Source organism: Diospyros lotus, chromosome 1 (genome assembly GCF_014633365.1).
Source record: "Diospyros lotus cultivar Yz01 chromosome 1, ASM1463336v1, whole genome shotgun sequence".
NCBI lineage: Eukaryota > Viridiplantae > Streptophyta > Magnoliopsida > Ericales > Ebenaceae > Diospyros > Diospyros lotus.
The window spans coordinates 39890450-39910891 of NC_068338.1; the positions used below are offsets into that span (position 1 = coordinate 39890450).

General features: G+C 35.2%; 3 protein-coding genes across 7 annotated transcripts in view; 1 reads left to right on the top strand and 2 right to left on the bottom strand.

Annotated features, from left to right (window-relative positions):
* The window catches only part of LOC127796989 (pentatricopeptide repeat-containing protein MRL1, chloroplastic), a 28506-nt gene extending 20599 nt beyond the window's left edge, over window positions 1–7907 (top strand). For 2 of the 5 annotated variants that reach the window (XM_052329385.1, XM_052329391.1), the window contains 5 exons: window positions 4641–4872; window positions 4948–5040; window positions 5534–5582; window positions 5936–6029; window positions 7240–7907. In XM_052329385.1, coding sequence (XP_052185345.1) covers window positions 4641–4872; window positions 4948–5040; window positions 5534–5582; window positions 5936–6029; window positions 7240–7474 — 703 coding nt within the window. In that variant the 3' untranslated portion in view covers window positions 7475–7907. Of the gene's footprint in view, window positions 1–4640; window positions 4873–4947; window positions 5041–5403; window positions 5423–5533; window positions 5583–5935; window positions 6030–7239 lie in introns of those variants that run through there. The other 3 variants (XR_008022104.1, XR_008022105.1, XM_052329403.1) reach the window with 3 other exon arrangements.
* A 9417-nt stretch (window positions 7908–17324) lies between these two features.
* Window positions 17325–17953, bottom strand: LOC127812160 (auxin-induced protein 15A-like). Its single transcript, XM_052352502.1, has one exon. It carries the CDS (start codon window positions 17877–17879, stop codon window positions 17565–17567), a length of 315 nt encoding a protein of 104 aa, XP_052208462.1. The 5' UTR covers window positions 17880–17953; the 3' UTR covers window positions 17325–17564.
* Window positions 17954–19669: 1716 nt separating this feature from the next.
* On the bottom strand, window positions 19670–20185 carry LOC127810648 (auxin-induced protein 15A-like). The gene has a single exon (XM_052350224.1). The coding sequence runs from the start codon at window positions 20099–20101 to the stop codon at window positions 19802–19804; it is 300 nt and encodes a 99-aa protein (XP_052206184.1). The 5' UTR covers window positions 20102–20185; the 3' UTR covers window positions 19670–19801.
* Between the last annotated feature and the right edge of the window lie 257 nt (window positions 20186–20442).

A 20442-nucleotide genomic window follows, 5' to 3' on the forward strand; every position in this document is an offset into this window, starting at 1 on the left:
GGCAAGAAGTAGTGCGGAAGCAGAATTTAGGGCAGTTGCCCAAGGGATTTGTGAACTAATTTGGGTAGTGAGACAAATGGAGGATCTACAAATGCCTCTAACCAAACCAACAAGGTTATATTGTGATAGCAAGTCAGCCATAAGTATTGTTAACAACCCTGTGCAACATGATAGAATGAAGCATGTTCAAATTGATCGAAGTTTCATCCAACGAGAGATTGAAGAGGGAGATATAAAGCTGATATATATTCCCACAGCAGATCAAGTGGCAGATGTTCTCACCAAATCCATGGCAAGACTAGGTTTCGAGACTCTCATTGACAAGCTAGGAATGAGAGATATCTATTCTTAGGCTTGGGGGGGGGGGGGGGGGGGTGTTGGAGAGTCCTAGTTGCTAAGGAAGTTATCAAAAAGAAGAAACCGTAGCTGATATGCAGCAAGAGGATAATAATTTAGTGAAGATAAGGATCAAGTGCAGTGAAGATAAACTCCTAAAAATAAGGATAGATAATAGAAGAAGATAGGAGTTAAAATAGTAATTATCTTGATTAAATTATACTCTAAAATCTGTTTTATATTATCTCCTAGATAGCATAGAAACTTGTATAAGTAGAGTGCCTATCATTGAATGAAAGTATTAAGAATTTCCATCTCATTGCTCGATCCAAATCCTAGGTTCTTGGTTTAGGAACCGATTGTGTTCAGGTCCATACACTTCATATCAAACTTTAATGTCTCTCCCAAAGTTTTCTTGGGTTTGCTTCTACCTTTTTTTTTGACTAATTGTTCCATTTCATCAACTCTCCTCACAGGAGCGTCTTTTAGTCTCCTTCTCACATGACCAAACCATCTTAGTCTAGTCTCTCTCACATTCTCCTCGATTGGCACTATTCCTACCTTATTGTGAATAACCTCATTTCTAATTTTATATTTTCTTGTATGGCCGCACATCCATCTTAACATCCTCATCTCCGCTACATTGTCTTTTGTTCATGCTGGTATTTGACTGCCCAACATTCTGAGCCATACAACAAGACTGGTCTTATAGCTGTCTTATAGAATTTTCTTTTCAGTTTAATGGGATTTTACTATCACATAACACCTCCGATGCATTTATCTATTTTAGCTAACCTGCCTTAATTCTATGTGTGACATCCTCGTGAATTTCTCCATCTTTTTGAATCACTGATCCCAAGTATCGAAAATGGTCTTTTCTTTATAAGATTTGGTCTTCTAATTTTATTATAACATCCTCTACTCTTGTATTCTTACTAAATTTACATTCCATATATTCTATTTTCTTTCTACTTAATTTAAATTCCTTAGATTCTAAATTGTTTCTCCACAACTCAAGCTTAGTGTTCACTCCTCCTCTTTTTTCGTCCACCAACACTATGTCATCTGCAAATAGCATACACCATGACATCTCTGTCTGAATGTCTTTAGTGAGTTCATCCATTACTAAAGCAAATAAGTATGGACTTAGTGCAAAACCTTGATGCAATCCCATTGTAATTTTAAACGGTTCAGTATCCCCTCTGCATGTTCTGATCCTTGTCTTTGCATCGTGATACATGTCTTTAAGGGTTTGTATATAAGCTATTTAGACTCCTTTTTTCTTTAAAACCCTCCATAATACTTCTCTAGGGACCCTATCATAAGTCTTTTCTAGATTTATAAACATCATATGCAGGTCCTTCTGATGATCCCGATACCTTTCTATTAGGTGTCTCAGTAGATATATAGCTTCCATTGTTGATCTACCAGGCATGAAACCAAACTGATTTTCCGAGACCTTTGTTTCTTTTCTAAGCCTCTGCTCTATTACTCTCTCCCAGAATTTCATGGTATGTCTCTTAACTTATTTTCTCTGTAATTTTCATAGTTTTGAACATCTTATTTGTTCTTGTATATAAGAATCAAAATACTCTTCCTCCACTCATCTGGCATCTTTTTTGATTTAAGGATCGCGTTAAATAATTTCGTTAGCCAGGAGATGCCCTCTTCTTCCATGCATTTCCATACTTCTATTGGTATATTATCCGGTTCCACCGCCTTATGGTTTTTCATCTTTTTTAATGCTTGTCTTATTTCATTTGAACTTATGCGTCAATAAAATTTATAGCTCACATTCCCTTTGGAGTTACTAAGATGTCCCAACCTAACTCTTGTGTCGCCACCATTATTGAGTAATTTTGTGAAATACTCCTTCCATCTCTCCTTAATCGCTCCCTCATTCACTAATACATTTTGGTTTTCATCTTTTATGCATTTCACTTGATTTAGATCTCTTGTTTTTCTTTCTCTTGCTTTAGTTAATTTATATATATCCATTTCTCTATCTTTTGTATCAAGTCGTTTATATAGATTCTCATATGCTTTTGACCTTGCTTCACTAACAGCTCTTTTGCTGCATTTTTTGTTTCTTTATAATTTTTTATATTTTCTTCATTGTTGCACTGATATACAACCTTATAGCAAGTTTTCTTATTTTTAATTTTCACCTCTTCATTCCACCACCAAGACTCCTTAAGGTTAGGAGCTCTACCATTTGTCTCTCCAAAGACTACTTTTGTCGTGCTTTTCAGGGAATTAGCCATTTCTCTCCACATTTGGTTTGTCTGTCCTTTTCCATTCTATTCCCTTCTAACCTTTAATTTTTCTTTGAAGATTAGTTGTTTCTCCCCTTTTAAATCACACCACCTAATTCTTGGATTTTGTTTTGTGTGATTTTTTCTCTTCCAATTTTTTACTTGGACATCAAGTACTAAAAGTCTATGTTGAATGGTTAAACACTCTCCTAGTATCACCTTACAATCCTTACAACATAACCGATCGTTTTGTCTCATGAGAAAGTAATCTATTTGGGTGCTTGATGTGACATTTTTATATGTGATTAAGTGTTCGTCTCGTTTTTTGAACCTAATATTGGTTATGATGAGCCCATATGACACAGCAAAATCTAGAATAGACTTACTCTCATTATTAATTTTCTCGAATCCAAACTCTCAATGTACCTCTCTATAGTTGTTTCTGTCTCTACTGACGTGATCATTTAAGTCACCTCCTATAATCACTTTCTTTCCTCTTGGTATCATTTGTATAAGTCCCTCTAGGTCCTCCCAAAATTTTGCTTTTATCTCCTCACCTAACCCCACTTATGGTGCATATGTACTAAAGATATTCATAGTCATTCTTGCTAGACTAACCTTCACCATAATAATCGTATCCCCTATTCTCTTTACATCCACTACCTCATTTACTAAGCTTTTATCCATAATAATCCTCACTCCATTTTTCGCTCTATCATTTTCTGTGTACCATATTTTATATCCAGTTTCTGATAAAGTTTTTTCTTTTTTTCCTTACTCATCTCGTCTCTTGAAGACACATAATATTAATCTTTCTTCTAATCATCACATCTACCACTTCCATAGCTTTTCCTGTTAATGTTCTTATATTCCATGACCCAATCCTTAATCTATGATTTTGGTTTTGGCCTTGACCTTGACTTTGAATTTGATTTTGGCTTTGATTTTGATTTTGGACTAGCTTCTTTACCCACATTCGTCCAAGCAAATGTGGGGACCCTTGCTCATTTGTCACTACATCTGAGCACTAATGCAACGGCCCTAGCTCATTTGACATTACACGCGGGCAGTGTAGCGCGTCGCTATGAAGGGTTACGCCCCAATGATTTTTCATAATTTGTCTAGAGTTCATGTTTTGGATCCGACTAAGTTTTTTGTTGATTGTCGGCTACCTAACACAACCCTTCTCCTTTTACAACAACAAATTTAATATACAACCAATCTCTTAAATTTTAGAGATAAATAAGATCCTATCCCCTCCTAGAATTTAGGGAGGTTAGAGCTTTATTTTAAACATAAATTGGGGCATTATCTTGACCATAATATCGCCGGATTCCAACAAAACTGTATCACTATCATTAAAAATGAAATTACTAGTAGATTCAGGCATGGATGTTAAAAATTTACATTCATCTGTTGTCATGTCCCAAATGTACCTCGTCCTCATTTTTCTTTTTTTTTGGTTTATATTTCTTGTGTGCATGTAACATTTCTATAATTGCACATTTTACATTCTAGTTTCAATAATTTCTCTCTGGTCCTTGTCAATGCTATTTGATGCCATCTTCCTGAGCTTTAACTACATTAAAGAGTTATATTTGTCTTTATTTGAAGACTTTACAATCGGACTCCTGAGACGACTACGCATGCTGATGTCTTCAATGCTATTTTGTATTCTTTCAGTTATTTATTCACCTATACCTAATTAACATGACACGTTGTTAAGGATGATAACTCAATTAGTCTTTGTTTGTGTGTGTGTGTGTTCTGACAAAATAAAGAGGTTGACTGCTTTTTGACCCCTTTGCCTAGAATTGTTGGTTTCAGCCAATATTTTTCATCTTTTAGGGGCTGTTCTCAGTTTTTTTGTTGGATCTAGCCTCTAATTACTAGGTTATCTTTGCTCTTGTGAGGATTCCTTGTGAGTCTTGGAGACAGTCTTTATTCTATTTAATTTTTTTTTTTGCTGGAAAATTGAAAATGGTGCTAATTTGCGTTGTATACTCATCATTTAGCCAATTGATGACAAGATCCTTTATTCATTTACAGGACATCACTGGCCTTAATGGTCTATAGGGAAACAATTATTGCTGGTGTTATACCTACTATAGAAGTATTTTCACAAGTTTTGGGTTGCTTACAACTTCCACGTGATGCTTCTCTGAGAAATAGACTAATTGAGAATCTGGCAGTCAGTACCGATTCTCCTAAAAGGTCAAACCTTTGCTCATTGGTTGATGGATTTGCAGAATATGATCCTCGGGCTTTCTCATTATTTGAGGTTAGTAGACTGCTATTTTTAATGTTCCGTACTTCTGTTTGTCATGAAATTAGCTGATAGTTAACTGGATACCAGGAAGCTGCTTCTCTAGGAATTGTACCATGTGTATCATTCAAAAAGAGCCCAATTGTCATTGATGCAAGGAAGTTGCAAATTCATACAGCTGAGGTGGGTTTTCGGATTGGAGCATCATTTTTTGGTAGTTCCAGTGTTGTTTCTTTTTTGTAGAATTAACAGAACTTCTTATTGTCCACCACCCCAACATTTTGCTACTTCATGGACTAAACTTGGATGCTTCATCCTCTTTTAATGTCTTTAACAATTTAGAACCTCATCACAGTGTGCTCAAAATATTGAGGTTGTATATTATCTGAATGCTTCTGAGTATCAAAGTTTTATGACACCACAATTGAAACATTTGGCAGTGAAATTTCCTGTAGTATAATTTCTGGTTTTTGTTCTTTACTTCACTTTCGTTCCTTCTCTAATAATTTTTTTTTAATATCTCTAATGTTAGTTCCTTCATTTCAGATGTGGATCTAGAGTTAATGTAGGTATCAGAGAGCAAATTGAGCTGCTACTGCTCTCTCCCTCTCATAGGCAAAACAGATACGTGATGATCTAGATCTTGATTCTAATAGTTCTTCTTAATAACTGCCAGGTATACCTATTGACGGTTTTAAAGGGTCTCAAGCATCGGCTTGCTGCAGGTAACGCAATTCTATTCTACTTCCCTCCTAATCCCTTTGACACATTCTTTAACTACAGGGGCAAAATTGATGCATGTTCACCTAAGTTTTCTCTTCTACCAGTTACCTGTTTACTCCTCCTTAGTGAGTTAGTTGACACCATAAAAGAAAGAAATCTGTAGAATAATATAAACAAGTAATTGATTTTTTTGTTAAGTCAGAACAAAATAAACAAGTAATTAGAGTTTTTTCCTTTGCAAAGTTACCTCCTCATTAACTAACTAATGGTGAAATTGCTATGATGGCACCTGGCATTATGTATGGTTTGTTGACTTTCCACCCGTGATTGTTCCTATTTAAACAAATATCTGCAGGTGCAAGATTGCCTAATATAACCATTTTACTGCCCATGGAGAAGACTCAAATTCAGTCTCCAAAGGGAGAAAAGTCAATCAACATTGCAGGAAGGTGAGTTGACTTTGCAATTTCCATTACTCCATACACAATTTCATAAGACTTTGCATATGTAAGGATGTTGAACAGTCGTTTTCAGATAGTCTTTTGTTCGAAAACTTTAGCTGATCATATGCAGTGGGATTCATGTGATTTTATATTTGAAACAAGCTACAATTGAGCTTGCATGATACTTATGAATACAATTAAGTATACCTTAGCAAAAAAAAAGAATACAATTACGTATAGATAGTATTATAGGGGCTGAACGGCCCATGATCTTTGCCTGGTATTAAAATGCATAGGAACATTATTCTTCTACTTGGTTGGGGGAATGCCAAAATCAACAGCATAGTTTCAAATATAAAATTATGGATATGCTAAACATTAGGCCATCGAGTGCACCCCTTTCTGGTGGAAAAGGAAAGAATTCTATAGTGAAATCATCTTCTATTGCATGATGCTTGACGTATGTGATTATATAATTCCTTCTTCCTTTTTGTCAATGAGATGTGGAATTTGGCCACTAGTATTTTACCGTTTATGTGGCATCAGATCGTGGTTGCCTCCTGAATAGGGTGCACCTGTCAGTCTTCATCCCAAACTGTGCTAACTCAAATCATCACCAGGCATAATTCACCATTTTAGACAGTAAATAAGAAATGTGAACTTCTTGGATGAAATTGTCTAACTTTGATTGATTGAATTTTAAGAATTGCTTCTGATTTCAAATTACATTTCTTAGGACTAAAAAAGTCATGATTATCAAGTTCAATTATCTGTTAAATTGTCGATGGTGGGTTTTACTGATATAATTAGTGCCAGGATTGCTTAAGTTCAATATGATTCCTGACAGATCTACATGAAAATTGCAGCCATACACATTTTCATATTAACATTTACACGGTGATGGCTTAGACTAGCCTGCTGCAAATAAGAAATACATAATTTTGTGTTCATGAACTGGCATTTTCTTTCCTTGCAATCCTGTCTAACCTTTTTGGGCATCTTTAAGAAGGTCAAACAATCCCAGCTGCCCACTGGATCTATTCATCTTTTTGTCTGTTTGCCATCTAGATGTGGTGGCCATAGTAAGCAATTTGTTCCATCTACCATAACTAGAGCATGGTTCCATTTCTGTTTCCCTCTGTTTTTATCAAGTCTTCTAAGAGTTTACTCATTGACCTCAGTATTTTATGATGTTTCTTCCGTTTTGGTCAAATAGGATTAGCCGGGCAGTTGCAGCATTACTAAGGAGGCTGGGACTAACTTACCAAGGGAATGAATCGAATGGGAAGGTCCGAATCAATGGTGTTGTGGTGAAAAGGTGGCTTCAGCCGAAACATACGTCTCCTTTCAGTGGAAAACCAATAGAATTTAGTTCGTCCCTGTCACGGTTGGGAAAAGGAATCACCCATCAGCAGCGCAACATTAGAACTGGCAATCTGTCATTGGAGTAAGGTGTATAGAGATATATATGGTCAGCCACCAGCAGGGTGACATTAGAACTGGCAAAGCATCCTTGGAGTAAGGTGTACAATGCCGCTTTGCGCAATTAGGGAACAAATTTCCTGAAGGAATTAAATCATCAATGATCCAGCATGAACAGGTCCTCCTGCCTTTCATTGGCTTGAGTTTCTGGCTGTTTTTGCATTCACTTGGAAATTCATCTAGATCACTTCACCACTGTAATGAGGTGAGGAGAAACAACTTGGGCCAAGTCACGAGAAACCAAGAGAGATGAGTGTTTGTAGTATTTTAGAGGTGTCCTGCCATAGGAGTGCTGGTAAACAAGGTAATGAAAATGGGCATACCACATCCATTTTAGAGTTGATGACATTTGTATAGCATAGCTATTCACTCATTATAATGGGCATCGGTTTCCATTGATTATCATGTTAGCCATACCGTAGTTGTTAAATCGAGATTCGATTATCGAATCGTAAGATTAAATACATATTTTTAATTTTAATTACAAATAATATATCTATAAAAAATAAATAAAATATATTAAAATTATAATAAAAATATATTCATGTTGTTTTTAAATTCAAATTGTGCTAAATTAAATTACTTTCAAATTAACAAGTTAAAAAAAAAAAACTACAATTATTAAGCTACTAATAAATTCTATTGTCTATCTTTACTAAGTTATCAATCATTTTTAAGTTTAAGAGTATCATCATTTTCATCATCTGTGTTATTTTTAAACATAGCTAAATCTACATGCTCTCTATCCTTTACATCTTTCTCGCCATCAATCATTTCTATATTCAATTATTCTTTAACAATTTTTCTTTTTCTATCTAACTTCAAGTTCCTTGACCCTATGTTTTACAATATAATATATTAGAATTCAACTCAAACTTACACAAACACATTAACTTAGTTCTAGAAAGGAAATTATAAAATATAGATATATATCCTTTTTATTATTACTTGGTTGAATACCTTCATCGTCTTCAAAGTATTCATTAGCATCAATCCATGAATTATCTTAGGATAAATAAGAGTTTTCTTGTTTGCTGATCCATTCATCATTAGATATGGATCATCGGATTTCATATCGTTTAAACAAATATGATCATAATTTTCATCTATTTTCTCTTTCTTGACTTTTCAATTCAAGTTGAATGTTATACTTTACAAAGACGAACATTTAATCTTTGTTGTTCCAAACGATTTTTCTTTTTGGAATGGATATGCTCAAATGTGCTCTAATTTCTTTTGCATCCTGTAGCATTACATGTAAGACTCAAGACTCGTATGGTAAGGTCTTGTAACTCTTTGCATTCTTTCTCATAACTTTTCCACCATAAAACTAAAATAGAAAAATATAAAACTAATTAGTCTAGTTACTTTGAGGGAACTAGCACTTGAAATTTGAAAATATTAACTTTAAATCAAAATAATATCCGATTACTTCTTGTCTATTGTTAAAGTAGTCATGCTCATGTCAAACAATTTTTCTCTTTTTTTAAACTTTTTTATTTACTCATCAATTTTGAGTCTTGTTCCAATATTAGGATACATCTTTTTTATTATCTTGTACAAATCAACTTTAACTTTCATATCCGCATTAAAAGACTCATCATGTTAAAACCTTAAAAAAATGTAATACAAATAAAAAATAATAAAGCATATACAAGAATTTGTTGTTTATAAGAAATATGATTTTAGAAACTCACTTAAGATCTGTGAAGCACGGAAACGGCTCGAAGGCGTCGTTTCCGAACCGTTTCCGAACCGTTTCCCGTTTCGGAAACGGCAAAAACGGCCCAAAACATTTTTCGGGCCGTTTGTGTAATTTTCAAAAATATTAGGGCCGTTTCATAATTTTAATAATTTGGCTGGAAACGTGTTTCTAGGCAGAAACGCGTTTTCCAGCTCAAGCCATCTGCACTGTTTGCCTTAAAATATTTTAATTGCCTTCTTCCCTCTTTTTTTTTTTTTTCTTCTTCTTCCCTATTTTCCGTAGTCGCCATCTGCTTCGTCGCCATCGTCTGCTTCCAGAGCGACTGCCATCTGCTTCGTCGCCGCTGTTTGCTTCTAGAGCGACCGCCATCTGCTTCATCGCCGTCTGCTTTCGGTCGCCCACACCGTCTGCTTCTAGACACGCCCCTTGCTTCATCGCCCTCGCCATTCCCTTTTGTAAGACTGTAAGTAAGTTGCCGAATCCTCCTCTTCAGGTTAGAACAATAATATTTAAGCCTCAGCGACCTGCTGTTGTATTGGAAATTTTTCCCAATATTGCAATGTCAAAACTGGAACAGGGAAAGAGCTTTAATGAGAGACATTCGTGCCAACAGGCTTAAAACCCAAAAGAATCGCACTCAATGCACAAAAAGGAGCAAGATTTTCTCTCATTTACGTTTGTTATTATTTGTGATTCAAATATTGTTTGATTTATATATATGTTAATAGTTAATTTGGATTTGCATTACATATTCATTTGTATTGAATTTATGTAACAAGTTGTTGCTGCCTTTTAAAAATTATTTTTATTTTTTATATTAAAAATTATATTTATAAAAAAATTTATATATTTTTTAAATTTACAGTTTACCCCGCGTTTCCGTTTCCTACCTTTTTAGAAAAATGTCATTTCTGCATTTCCGTTTCCTATTGAAAACGTCTCGCGTTTCCGTTTTCATGCAACTTAGCTTAAGATTAAGAAAATATCCCGCCACATAGAGTGGTCTATGAAGTTGCAAATCCCATCTTGTATCAATAATGTTCCAAATGTGCTTGTACTCTATCTTTCGATGATTAAAATTTTGTGTAATTTTTTCTTTTGTCTTATCCATCGCTTCATATATGTATCCCATTGTCGGTTTTACATCCCCATCAACAAATCTTAAAACTTTAACAAGTGAACTTACACAATTCAAGTAATTTTTGACTGATTTCCAAAATTTGTCATTAGATAACAAGATTGTTTCCACTTTAATTGCATCCATCTTAGAAGCATAATAACTTTTAGCCCAATCTTCTGCTGCAAACATAGTCGTAAGAGGAATCTTGTTTTCCTTAAAGCTCCTCAATGTAAGAAATGATGTGACAAACCTTGTAACTCTCAGCCTCTTCAACTCTCTCTTCTTTAAGAACTTCCTAAACATGCTAAGGACCCAAGCATGTCTATAAATATATACACAAATTTCTTTAGCCTTCTTTATTGTATTTGTGAAAATAGGCAACCCACTTATATCATGCAAGATCAAATCAATGCAATGTGCTGCAGAAGGAGACCAAAATAATTTTTTTCTTTTCTCCATCAACAAGTCACTCGAAACTACGTAGGCCAAAGCACTATCAACCATCACTTGAACAACGTTTTCCTCCACCAATGAATCAAGCAACGCAAATAATTTTTGTATATCTTTTATAATATCTGCAGTGTTAATAGATTTAAAAAAATTGTTTCACTTGGACTATTCACCAAAAAATTTTTAAGAGACCTACTTTTCCTATTTGTCCACCCATTCGACATCAAAGTACAACTGGTCATTTTCACTCTTTTTTATATTTCTCTAGCATTGAGTTTATATTGTCAACTTGCTTCTTAAAAAATGTAACTCTAGCCTCGTGATAACTAGGAAGTTTTAAAACCTTGCCATATTCACCAACCATTTCCATCATTGAAGCAAAAATGAGACTTTTTATCAAAACAAAAGGCAATGCATGTCCATATAAAAATCTACAAATGCTATGAACAATGGGCTCCTATTTTTAACCATTGCATTTAAAGTTTGTTGTTTTCTTTCTCTTTAGTGACAAAGACATCTATACTAGGTTTTTTTTTTTTCCTCCTACCATTTGAACTTTTTTCTCTTCTTCTCGAAAATATTCTTTTTTATTCATCCTTTATCTTTCCAAGTCTCTTAAGATCTGAATACAAAGTTCTCTCACATTATCTAAACATTGTGTACAAGGAGCTACATTATCATAATCACTCACAAAATGGTGTTTCATTCGATTTATCCCTCCTTATCTTTCAAGTCCATAATAATTGCACTTTAAATTCATTTTATTTTTATTAATTTGAGAGCAACATTCTCAAGTCGAATCATTATATTTTGTTGTAGATCACTTTTTTGATCTTGACGCCGTATTCAACAAGAAAGCAATCAATATTCTTCTTCTAATATTGAAAAATAACATAAGGTCGAACTTTTGAGATAGAAAATAGTAAAACACTATAAAAAAAAAATAAAAGTGAAAATAATATGATCTAGAAGTTCCACCATATAAAAAAATAACATTGAAAATAATGAGTTAATTGAAAATTAAAAGAAGCATAACAAATTTGAAGAGAAATTGGATTAGAAAACAAAACATAACAGAAAAAATCAAAGGAAAAAAAAAAATGCCTAGCACTATAGTGCAACAACAAGGAAAACAAATAAACAAAACAATAAGAACTACAAAATAGGTTGCGAGATATTCTCATAAGTGACAACCCCAAAGTCACAAAAGCAATTGGAAGTAAACTTGCTTTTGACAAGTGACATCTCCAAAGTCAACAAAAGTAGTTGGGAGTAAGCTTGAGTCTCATGCGCCCCACACACCCCACACCAGTGATCTCTTTGTTGGCACGAAAGCCTCATGTCCATAAGGTACCAAGTGCATGAAATCATTGGTTTTAAGCAATGCAATTTTCTTCTTAAAACTTGTATGAAACTTGTATGATCTCGGATAAAATAAAGAAGAAGAAGAAGAAGAAAAAAGCAATGCACCTTGAATAGAACTTGAAGTGTTGTGGTCGCGACTCTCGTCTTTGCTTTTGATGTTTTTGATTCAAATTTGTTATCCTTAATGCTTGGTCTCAGTCCACGTCTGGCAAACTGACTTTGATTAAGTCTTGCAGCAGATTTTTAGTTCCTTGATTTTCTATTTTCAGTTATTAAATGATATCCTAGTTAGTCTGCTATTATTAAGTCTTTTTGTTACTTTGTAGGCCTATTTAAAAGGCTCTTTCATGCTTTAATAAATAAATTGTTCTGCCTACAAAAATTATTATTCTTTGTCCACTGCTCATTTAATTTCTGCATTGTTGAGAATTGGAAGAATGCAGAAATTAAATGAGCAGTGGACAAAGAATAATAATTTTTGTAGGCAGAACAATTTATTTATTAAAGCATAAAAGAGCCTTTTAAATAGGCCTACAAAATAACAGAAAGACTTAATAATAGCAAACTAACTAGGATATCATTTAATAATTGAAAATAGAAAATCAAGGAACTAAAAATCTGCTGCAAGACTTGATCAAAGTCAGTTTGCCAGACGTGGACTGAGACCAAGCATTAAGGATAACAAATTTGAATCAATCTCCAACACTTCCCCTTGATTCAAAATTGTAAAAAATTTTATGGAGCACATCTCTCCATAGATCTCAAATTTGTAAAGCACTTCTCTTTACCATATGAGAGCACATCTCTCCATAGATCTCAGATTTGTAAAGCATTTCTCTTTACCATACGATGCACTTCTCATCATAATCAATATAATAATTTTTTTAAATTTGTGAAGCACTTCTCTTCACTTTTCTTTACTTGATGACGTACTTCTCATCATCCTTCAAAACAAGGTTTCTTCTTTAATTATCTCCACCATATTTGCTTGTTCCTTTTTAATTCTGCAATCCTTTTGTAAATGCCAATTTTTTTTGCATTTGTAACATTGAGGCTTTCCCTTATGCCAACAATCTTCTTCTTCATGGCTAGATTTCTTGCAATTGCTACACTGAGGAATTTTTCCTTTTCCCTTTGAAGTTTTGGCTAAATAGGCTCCTTCAACAATCCTGCTATCAGATAGTTCTTCTCCCAGTAATCGAATTTTGTTCACCACTGCCATCAGGCTATCAGCATAACCTTGTATAGTCTCCTTTTCTTTCATACTTAGTGTCTCAAAATCTCTTTTGAGATTTAACACTTGCATCTTCCTCGTTCTTTCATTACCTTCGTATGATTGCTTCAGCAGATCCCAAGCTTCCTTGGCTGTTTCACAAGTCATAATCTTTGTGAAAGTTGTTTCTGAGACAGCAGCAAAAAATTATAGATAAAGCTCTTGAAGCTTTTGCTTCTTCTTCTGCATGAGCCCTTATTTGGTTGAGCGTTGGATTATTTCCCAGAGGTGGTAATACCCTTTCAGCTTCAACCCAATGCCACAAGCCAAGACCTCTTAAATGAGCTTTCATCTTGACAGCCCAAACTTGGTAATTTTCACCATTGAAAATTGGAGGTGAAAATGTTGTTGAATTGCTAGCAGCCATGGGTTTTGTTCACTCAACCTCACAAACCCTCAAGGATCTAAGGCTCTGATACCATGTTGAGAATTGGAAGAATGCAGAAATTAAATGAGCAGTGGATAAAGAATAATAATTTTTGTAGGCAGAACAATTTATTTATTAAAGTATGAAAGAGCCTTTTAAATAGGCCTATAAAGTAACAGAAAGACTTAATAATAGCAGACTAACTAGGATATCATTTAATAACTGAAAATAGAAAATCAAGGAACCAAAAATCTGCTGCAAGACTTGATCAAAGTCAGTTTGCCAGACGTGGACTGAGACCAAGCATTAAGGATAACAAATTTGAATCAATCTCCAACAGTTTTAGCTCATGCTCATATGTAGCGTTTTTTTCTTCTTTGTTTTAGGCTTTCAGCTCCTAACATTTCAGCTCCTGACGCTTCACCTCATCTTGTTTCAGTCTTGTGATTCGTTCGATTTACCTGATTCTATCGATTCTTTGTCGATTTTTTCGATTCATAGTCAATTCTAAAGAATTTTTAATTCATCCCATAGATTCGACTCGATTTCTCTTTGAATTGAGCCGATGTGAATCACACGATTCGAACAACACTAAGTCTTACAGTCTAATTTTATTTTCTTAATCCATGGTTTTTTATTTTTCTTTGTTGCCCTAGTTTGAGACCTTAATCCTTGATTCATTTGTTTATTTTTTGGGATTGTAGTAATTGTCGCAATTCAAAATTAGCAAGGGATTTACGATTTATAGCTAGGTTCGTAAAAGCAGGCCCCCCTTGCTGGTCTTACTAGGCTCATCTTATTTAGCTACACATGGGCACATCATATCAAACTTGAATTTCTTTACGGGCGATCAGCCTTTATTATATATGATTCTAGCTAGCTTCTCAGTTCTTCTTTTTCTTGTCTTTTCTCATTTCTTTTACTAAATATTTGTTTCATTCATTTACTTTCCTCATAAAACTTTCTTGGGTTTTTTTACATAATCAAATCATATTTTGACAGTGTATTATGCATTTTATTTTTAATCAGAGTCACTCTTATTTTATTATTAATAATCTAATTTTATATAATAATAATAATAATAATAATAATAATAATAATAATAATAAAATAGCAACAAGAAGATATTAGGCCTAGAAATTGATAATTCCTTAGCTTTAAAAGTACATAGGAACCTAATGGTTGAGGAAGGACGTTGGCCCGCGACAGTAACTTGCAAAAGGGACGTGGCTTGAGTGATAATTGGGAATTTCATAATGAAATATTGTTCTCTCGCTAAGCTAGCAGCACATGTACTGACCGACCCCCCCTAACTACGGATTGCAGCATCATCTTTGCAGGTGCTAACAACATCAACATGTGCCTATGAGAGAGAGAGAGAGAGAGAAATACGCAAATGGTTGGAGAACAAGTGTGGGGAGTCCAGCCAGCCAGCCACACAATGCCAGCTTACATTTTTACTTTTTTATAGCACATGGGAAAAAAACAGTCACTTTCATCATCTTTCATATGTTATATTTGTGTATTGATTAATTAGGCCCATTTGGCTACTCCTGCGACGTCATGAGATATGCTACATAATAACTAATAATAGTAATTTTATATTTAATATACTGTCCATCGTGTTTGTATATATATATATACATACCCAAAACTCTCTTCTCTTTTTTTTTTTTTTTTTGTTGGTTGTCTCAGAAAATGGATCCGGAAGATGCGTGGTTTTTCTGGGCTGCATTTGTCCGTGAGTACACCAAAACCAAATTAACCGACAATGATCCCTGGCAATATAGTATACTAATGCACCCTCTGTAATCATATTTTTCCCATTATGATTAATCTAAGGGTGCGTGGAATTTGTGTAAAAAAAAATTTTCTTTTTAGATAATTGAATCGATAATAATTAAATTTTAGAAAAAGTATTAATTGAAAGTGTTTGATTGGCTTAATTTTTTATTTAAAAATTATTATATATTTTTAATTTTTTGTGTTTAATTTTTATACATATAGATTCATATATATATGTGTGTATATATATATAAATATGGCTGCAATAATGTCAAATGGTGATTTGATGTTGACGGTGATGAGGAAAAAGTTGAAGATGGTGACTTTAGCGGGGGTGACGCTTTGCGAGTACAAATCGAAGGGGAATCAAAGGTTGCCGGAATAGAAAGGGAACTTGGAATTGACGAAAAACTAGAAAGAAGGTTGTCAGAAACCTTACTATAGACGAAAGAAGGTCACTGGAAAGGTCAAATTAGAGCTCAAATTCGACGAAGAGGGAGACAAAGATGAAGGGAAAGGGTTTGACGGCGGATAACAACAAAGAAACCCTCCAATCGACGGTGATCAACAACGAAGAAACCCTCCAATTGACGGTGATCAACAACGAAGAAACCCTACTACCTATTATGGAAGATGAAATCAAAGCGTTGTGTGAAAGAATTAGCTGGAGATGAAGAAGGTAGTGGATAGTGTGTACAGTTCCCTAAAAAATCCAATCTTTCCTACCCTCAAGAGAGAACATTTTCTATCAAAAGTGGAAAAATCTGATCACGTGAATGGAAGTTGAAAAAGATTTTGCCTAGAAAATTTTGCTAATCAAAGACTCCAAAAAGTTAAAATTTGGATGAAAAATAATAATAGTTTTTCATAAAAATGATATTTTTTATGAAAAAAAATTGTCCAATCAAAGGCATCATAAATGTTTTCTTTTTCTTTTTCTTTTGCTCTTTGCATTCCAGTGTACGGCCCCCAGTTTTTGATCCACATGCATTGACAGTGGCCACGGGGGTTTTTCTAGACCATAACTTAAAATAGTATTTGTAGTTGGACATAACAATTGTATTTGGTCTCATTCATCTTCGACTTGCGAATGCCTGTGAGCTGAGTTGGAGATGTGAATTGAAGATTTAGTGTACCTAATTACGTACACTAACTTATTATGTAAATTATATTTATACCTTATTATTACCATGGTGTATTGTTATTATATAATAGTTATTATAAATTTTATTTATGTGCATGACATTTCAGTTTCCTATTGTTGGTATTACAAAGTATAGTATATACTTGATTTTAGTCTAGAAATCAATACAATTAAACCAATTAGCCCTCATATAGTGTTAATGAACGTTTTGCTTCTTAATCAGTAGTAAGAAATTAAACACAAGTTGAAGTGTTACTACACATTAGCGTAAATGCTTTTTACAATATAAATGTCACTATAAATGACTGTATCACAGTTATTCCACCCAATATTGTTTTGTGGGTTTGAAGGGAAACCCAATGGCAAACCTGGCGGGGCAAACCAATTGTCAACTGAATCTGACCATTACCACTCGGAATGCGATGAATTAAGAATAAATAGAGGATGAAAACTCAAGAGAGTTTTAATCTGTTCCTTCTGCCAACAACAAACAAACAAAACCAAAAGCAAAGAACCCATTTTGAAAGTTTTTTTAGTAGGATTTGGCCCAAATTCTAAAGCGCTTTTGTAATTGGATTCCAGTTATCAACTATTTGTAAATGTAGGAAGCTTGATTTATATATAGCCAAGGGTTGCGCATTCATTATTTCAGTAGAATTCCAATACAAAATTAGCCAAAGATTTATACAAAATTGGTGGAAGCGGCCACAATCCTATTTTGTTCAATCTACAAATCATTAGGGGCGTTTTAAAACGAGGCTATTAAAGAGTCTTTTAGTGGCGTTTCAAGTGCGCCGCCATTGCTCCACTCTCTGTAGTGTAATACCGTAATTAAGTTGCAGTACTACTACTACGTATACTTGAGCAGTGAAGCCACATTCAATAAGGCGTCCTCGCTGCAGGGAATGGTGAGACCGCCCATCGGAGGATCATACCCGTATTCTTCCTCAGCTCGCCTCAACAACTCCTGGAACGAAGGATTCTTCAGGTACGACAAGGGGATCACAAACCGGTTCTTCTGCTTCTCGCCCACGTAAACTGCGAAATGACCCTTCGGAACGTTCGCCGTCTTCGCCACCGGTGAAGACGACGACTTACTGTTAAGAGACCTCATCTGCAGAATCTGCTTTGCCTGAATAACAAACGTGGCCAACCGAATCCCCATGAGCTTCTTCTATGTAGAAACGCTTGTAATGTGTTCGAAAAAAATGCTTTACAGGCGCTGAAAGTGGGTGCCCAAGTGTGTGCCAATATATAGAGTAGCCTTCGATATGAAGGGGGCTTGTGTCGAGGCTGGGGACATTTGCAATAATTTGGAGGCCGCCCAATACTGTGGGACCAATAACAGGAAGGTAAGGCTGTTTCTTCTTGCATTATTTAGGGTAAAGATGAGCATGCTTTCCAACTTGTTTGAAGGATTTATATGAAGCTATTGATGCAGCCCGTGGTTTTCAGCACATATAGCGGTGTAAGCCTCTGCAGACAACCAATTTTTTAATTTATCGCTGCTGCTGATCTTCTTGGTCAGTGAAGTCATGCTTGTCTATTGTTCTATTATGCTTACGATGGCATATTGGGCGCCCCTGTTGTTCATTGAACACTTGCACCGCAATGGTTCACCAGACACGTCCATATTCAATAGTTTATCAAATAAAATAGATGAGTAGATGAAGAAGACAAGGCGACACCGGCCGGTTAGTGGGATTAAGATTGCTGTATATGAAGACAAGGAAATGAAGAAAAAGAAGTGCAAGAATTCTGTGGTTTTACAGTTTCCTCTTTCTTTGGTGAAGAAAGAAGTTGGACTTCTTACTATACAGAAAATAATGTACAACGATAAAGGTTCTCTCTTTGTGACTAGATGCAAAAAAGAGAGAGAGAGAGAGAGAGAGAGAGAAGGCTGCGACCAAATATTATCCTCCCTGTTCTTAACATAATGGAGAACCTCATGCCCTGAAAATGCCCTTTTATATGGACAAAACCTGAAATGTGTACACATACTCAACCGATTGAGGTTTTTTGACTCCATTCCATTCCACTATGAAAATTGGCCTTTAACTGCATAATATGAACGCCCAACTAGTATGAACAGTAGTATAATCCAAGTTGCGGAAACCTGCCACATGAACCTGGTAGTCATTGTTTCACAACCGCCCACATGGTACTAATGCTGCAGCAGGTGGTTATACTCGCTGACGCATTGTATTCCGTGAGTGCCTCGCATAAATATCAAGCAGAAAATGGTTTGGTGTTATACCACTGGAAAGAAAAACCGAGCGTGTAAGTTTTGATTATGAATAATGCTATTGATACACTTTTGTATACACTGTGGGCTACACAAAAGTGTACCAATGACAAAAATATCCGAGGTGCATGGAGACACGTGAAGCGCATGGAGGCGAGGGGCATTTTGGTTATAATATCCCTTTAATTATTTTTACCGTAGTTACAGCAGTAATCTCGTTGATTGTAATCACTGGGTGAAGCCAAAAAGCAGCTGAATGCTCCTGAATCAAGAGAACTATAGTTATCCGCATGTGTATGTACATGAATTAGTTGTCTCTATATCTCATAAATTCGATTAGATTGATTCATATTTTGGACAAACTTTGTTTGTCATCTATAAAGAGAAGTACCTATAAAGAGAAGTAATTAAATGTAGAATTCAGTTGATTAAATTGCCTCATATATCAAGAGTTCAAATCGATGGAGGTTGGTAAGTCCTAGATTTACATGCTTTCGATGACCGTATGCCATCAAATTTCATGGTAGACTTCTGTATATGGCTTTGTTCCAATTCTGTGTCGGCTGTCTGCAACTTCGTTGTCTATGCAACAAGGAAATTGTGATATCCAAAATTCCAATTGTGCATTACTGTACTAGCATATCTGAATATTTAGCTCAATTTTAGGCTTGATAGAGAAAATATATATATATATTGATGAACATATGATACATGGCAATAGGCCACATTACAAAATCGAAGAGACTGACTTTCCAATCTCAGATTTTATCATTCTGAAATACACCCAAAAAATGGTTAAACCTTCAATGCCTCTGGAAGTTTGTATCTTCAGTACCCAACTGTTATGGAGCATTTAACAAAGAAGTAAGGCTAATGAAGTAATCTTCGCCGCAGGGAAGTGTTAAACCTCCCATGGGATGATTGTACCCGAACTCTTCTTCTGCCCAATGTAGCAAGTCTTGGAATAAGGGATGGTTAAGGTAAGATACCGGAATGACGAAGCGCCTAAGCGCTTCGCCCACATAAACTGCCAGGCAGCCTTTCGGCACATCAGTAGGCGCTGAAACTGTTCTGTTCCTAGGCGAAAGAGTTCGCTGGAGCTTCCGTTTGGCCTCGGCTATCTTCATCGATCGGATGCCCATTTTTCCTCGGATGAAATATGGCAGCCAACAGAGCAGAGCTTGGAGTGGTGCTGAAATGAAAAGAAAGAAGAGAGCTGTAGTTTAGTAGTGAAGAAGAGGACTTGGTCGAAATGTGGTTTCTTGAAGTGGACTAAATATAGGGACAGATTGCAAGTAAGAAGAGAGAGAGAGGGAGAGAGATGTGATTAATGAGGAAAGTTAACAAACATATCAGGTGAAAGACTTGGTACGCTATCACATGGCTTGCCTTATTTAGAGCATAGCAGAGTGTCCTACCACTTTGGCAAGCCAACAAAACAGAAATGCAACTTGAGAAGCTGTAAACCGATGTTATCTGCATC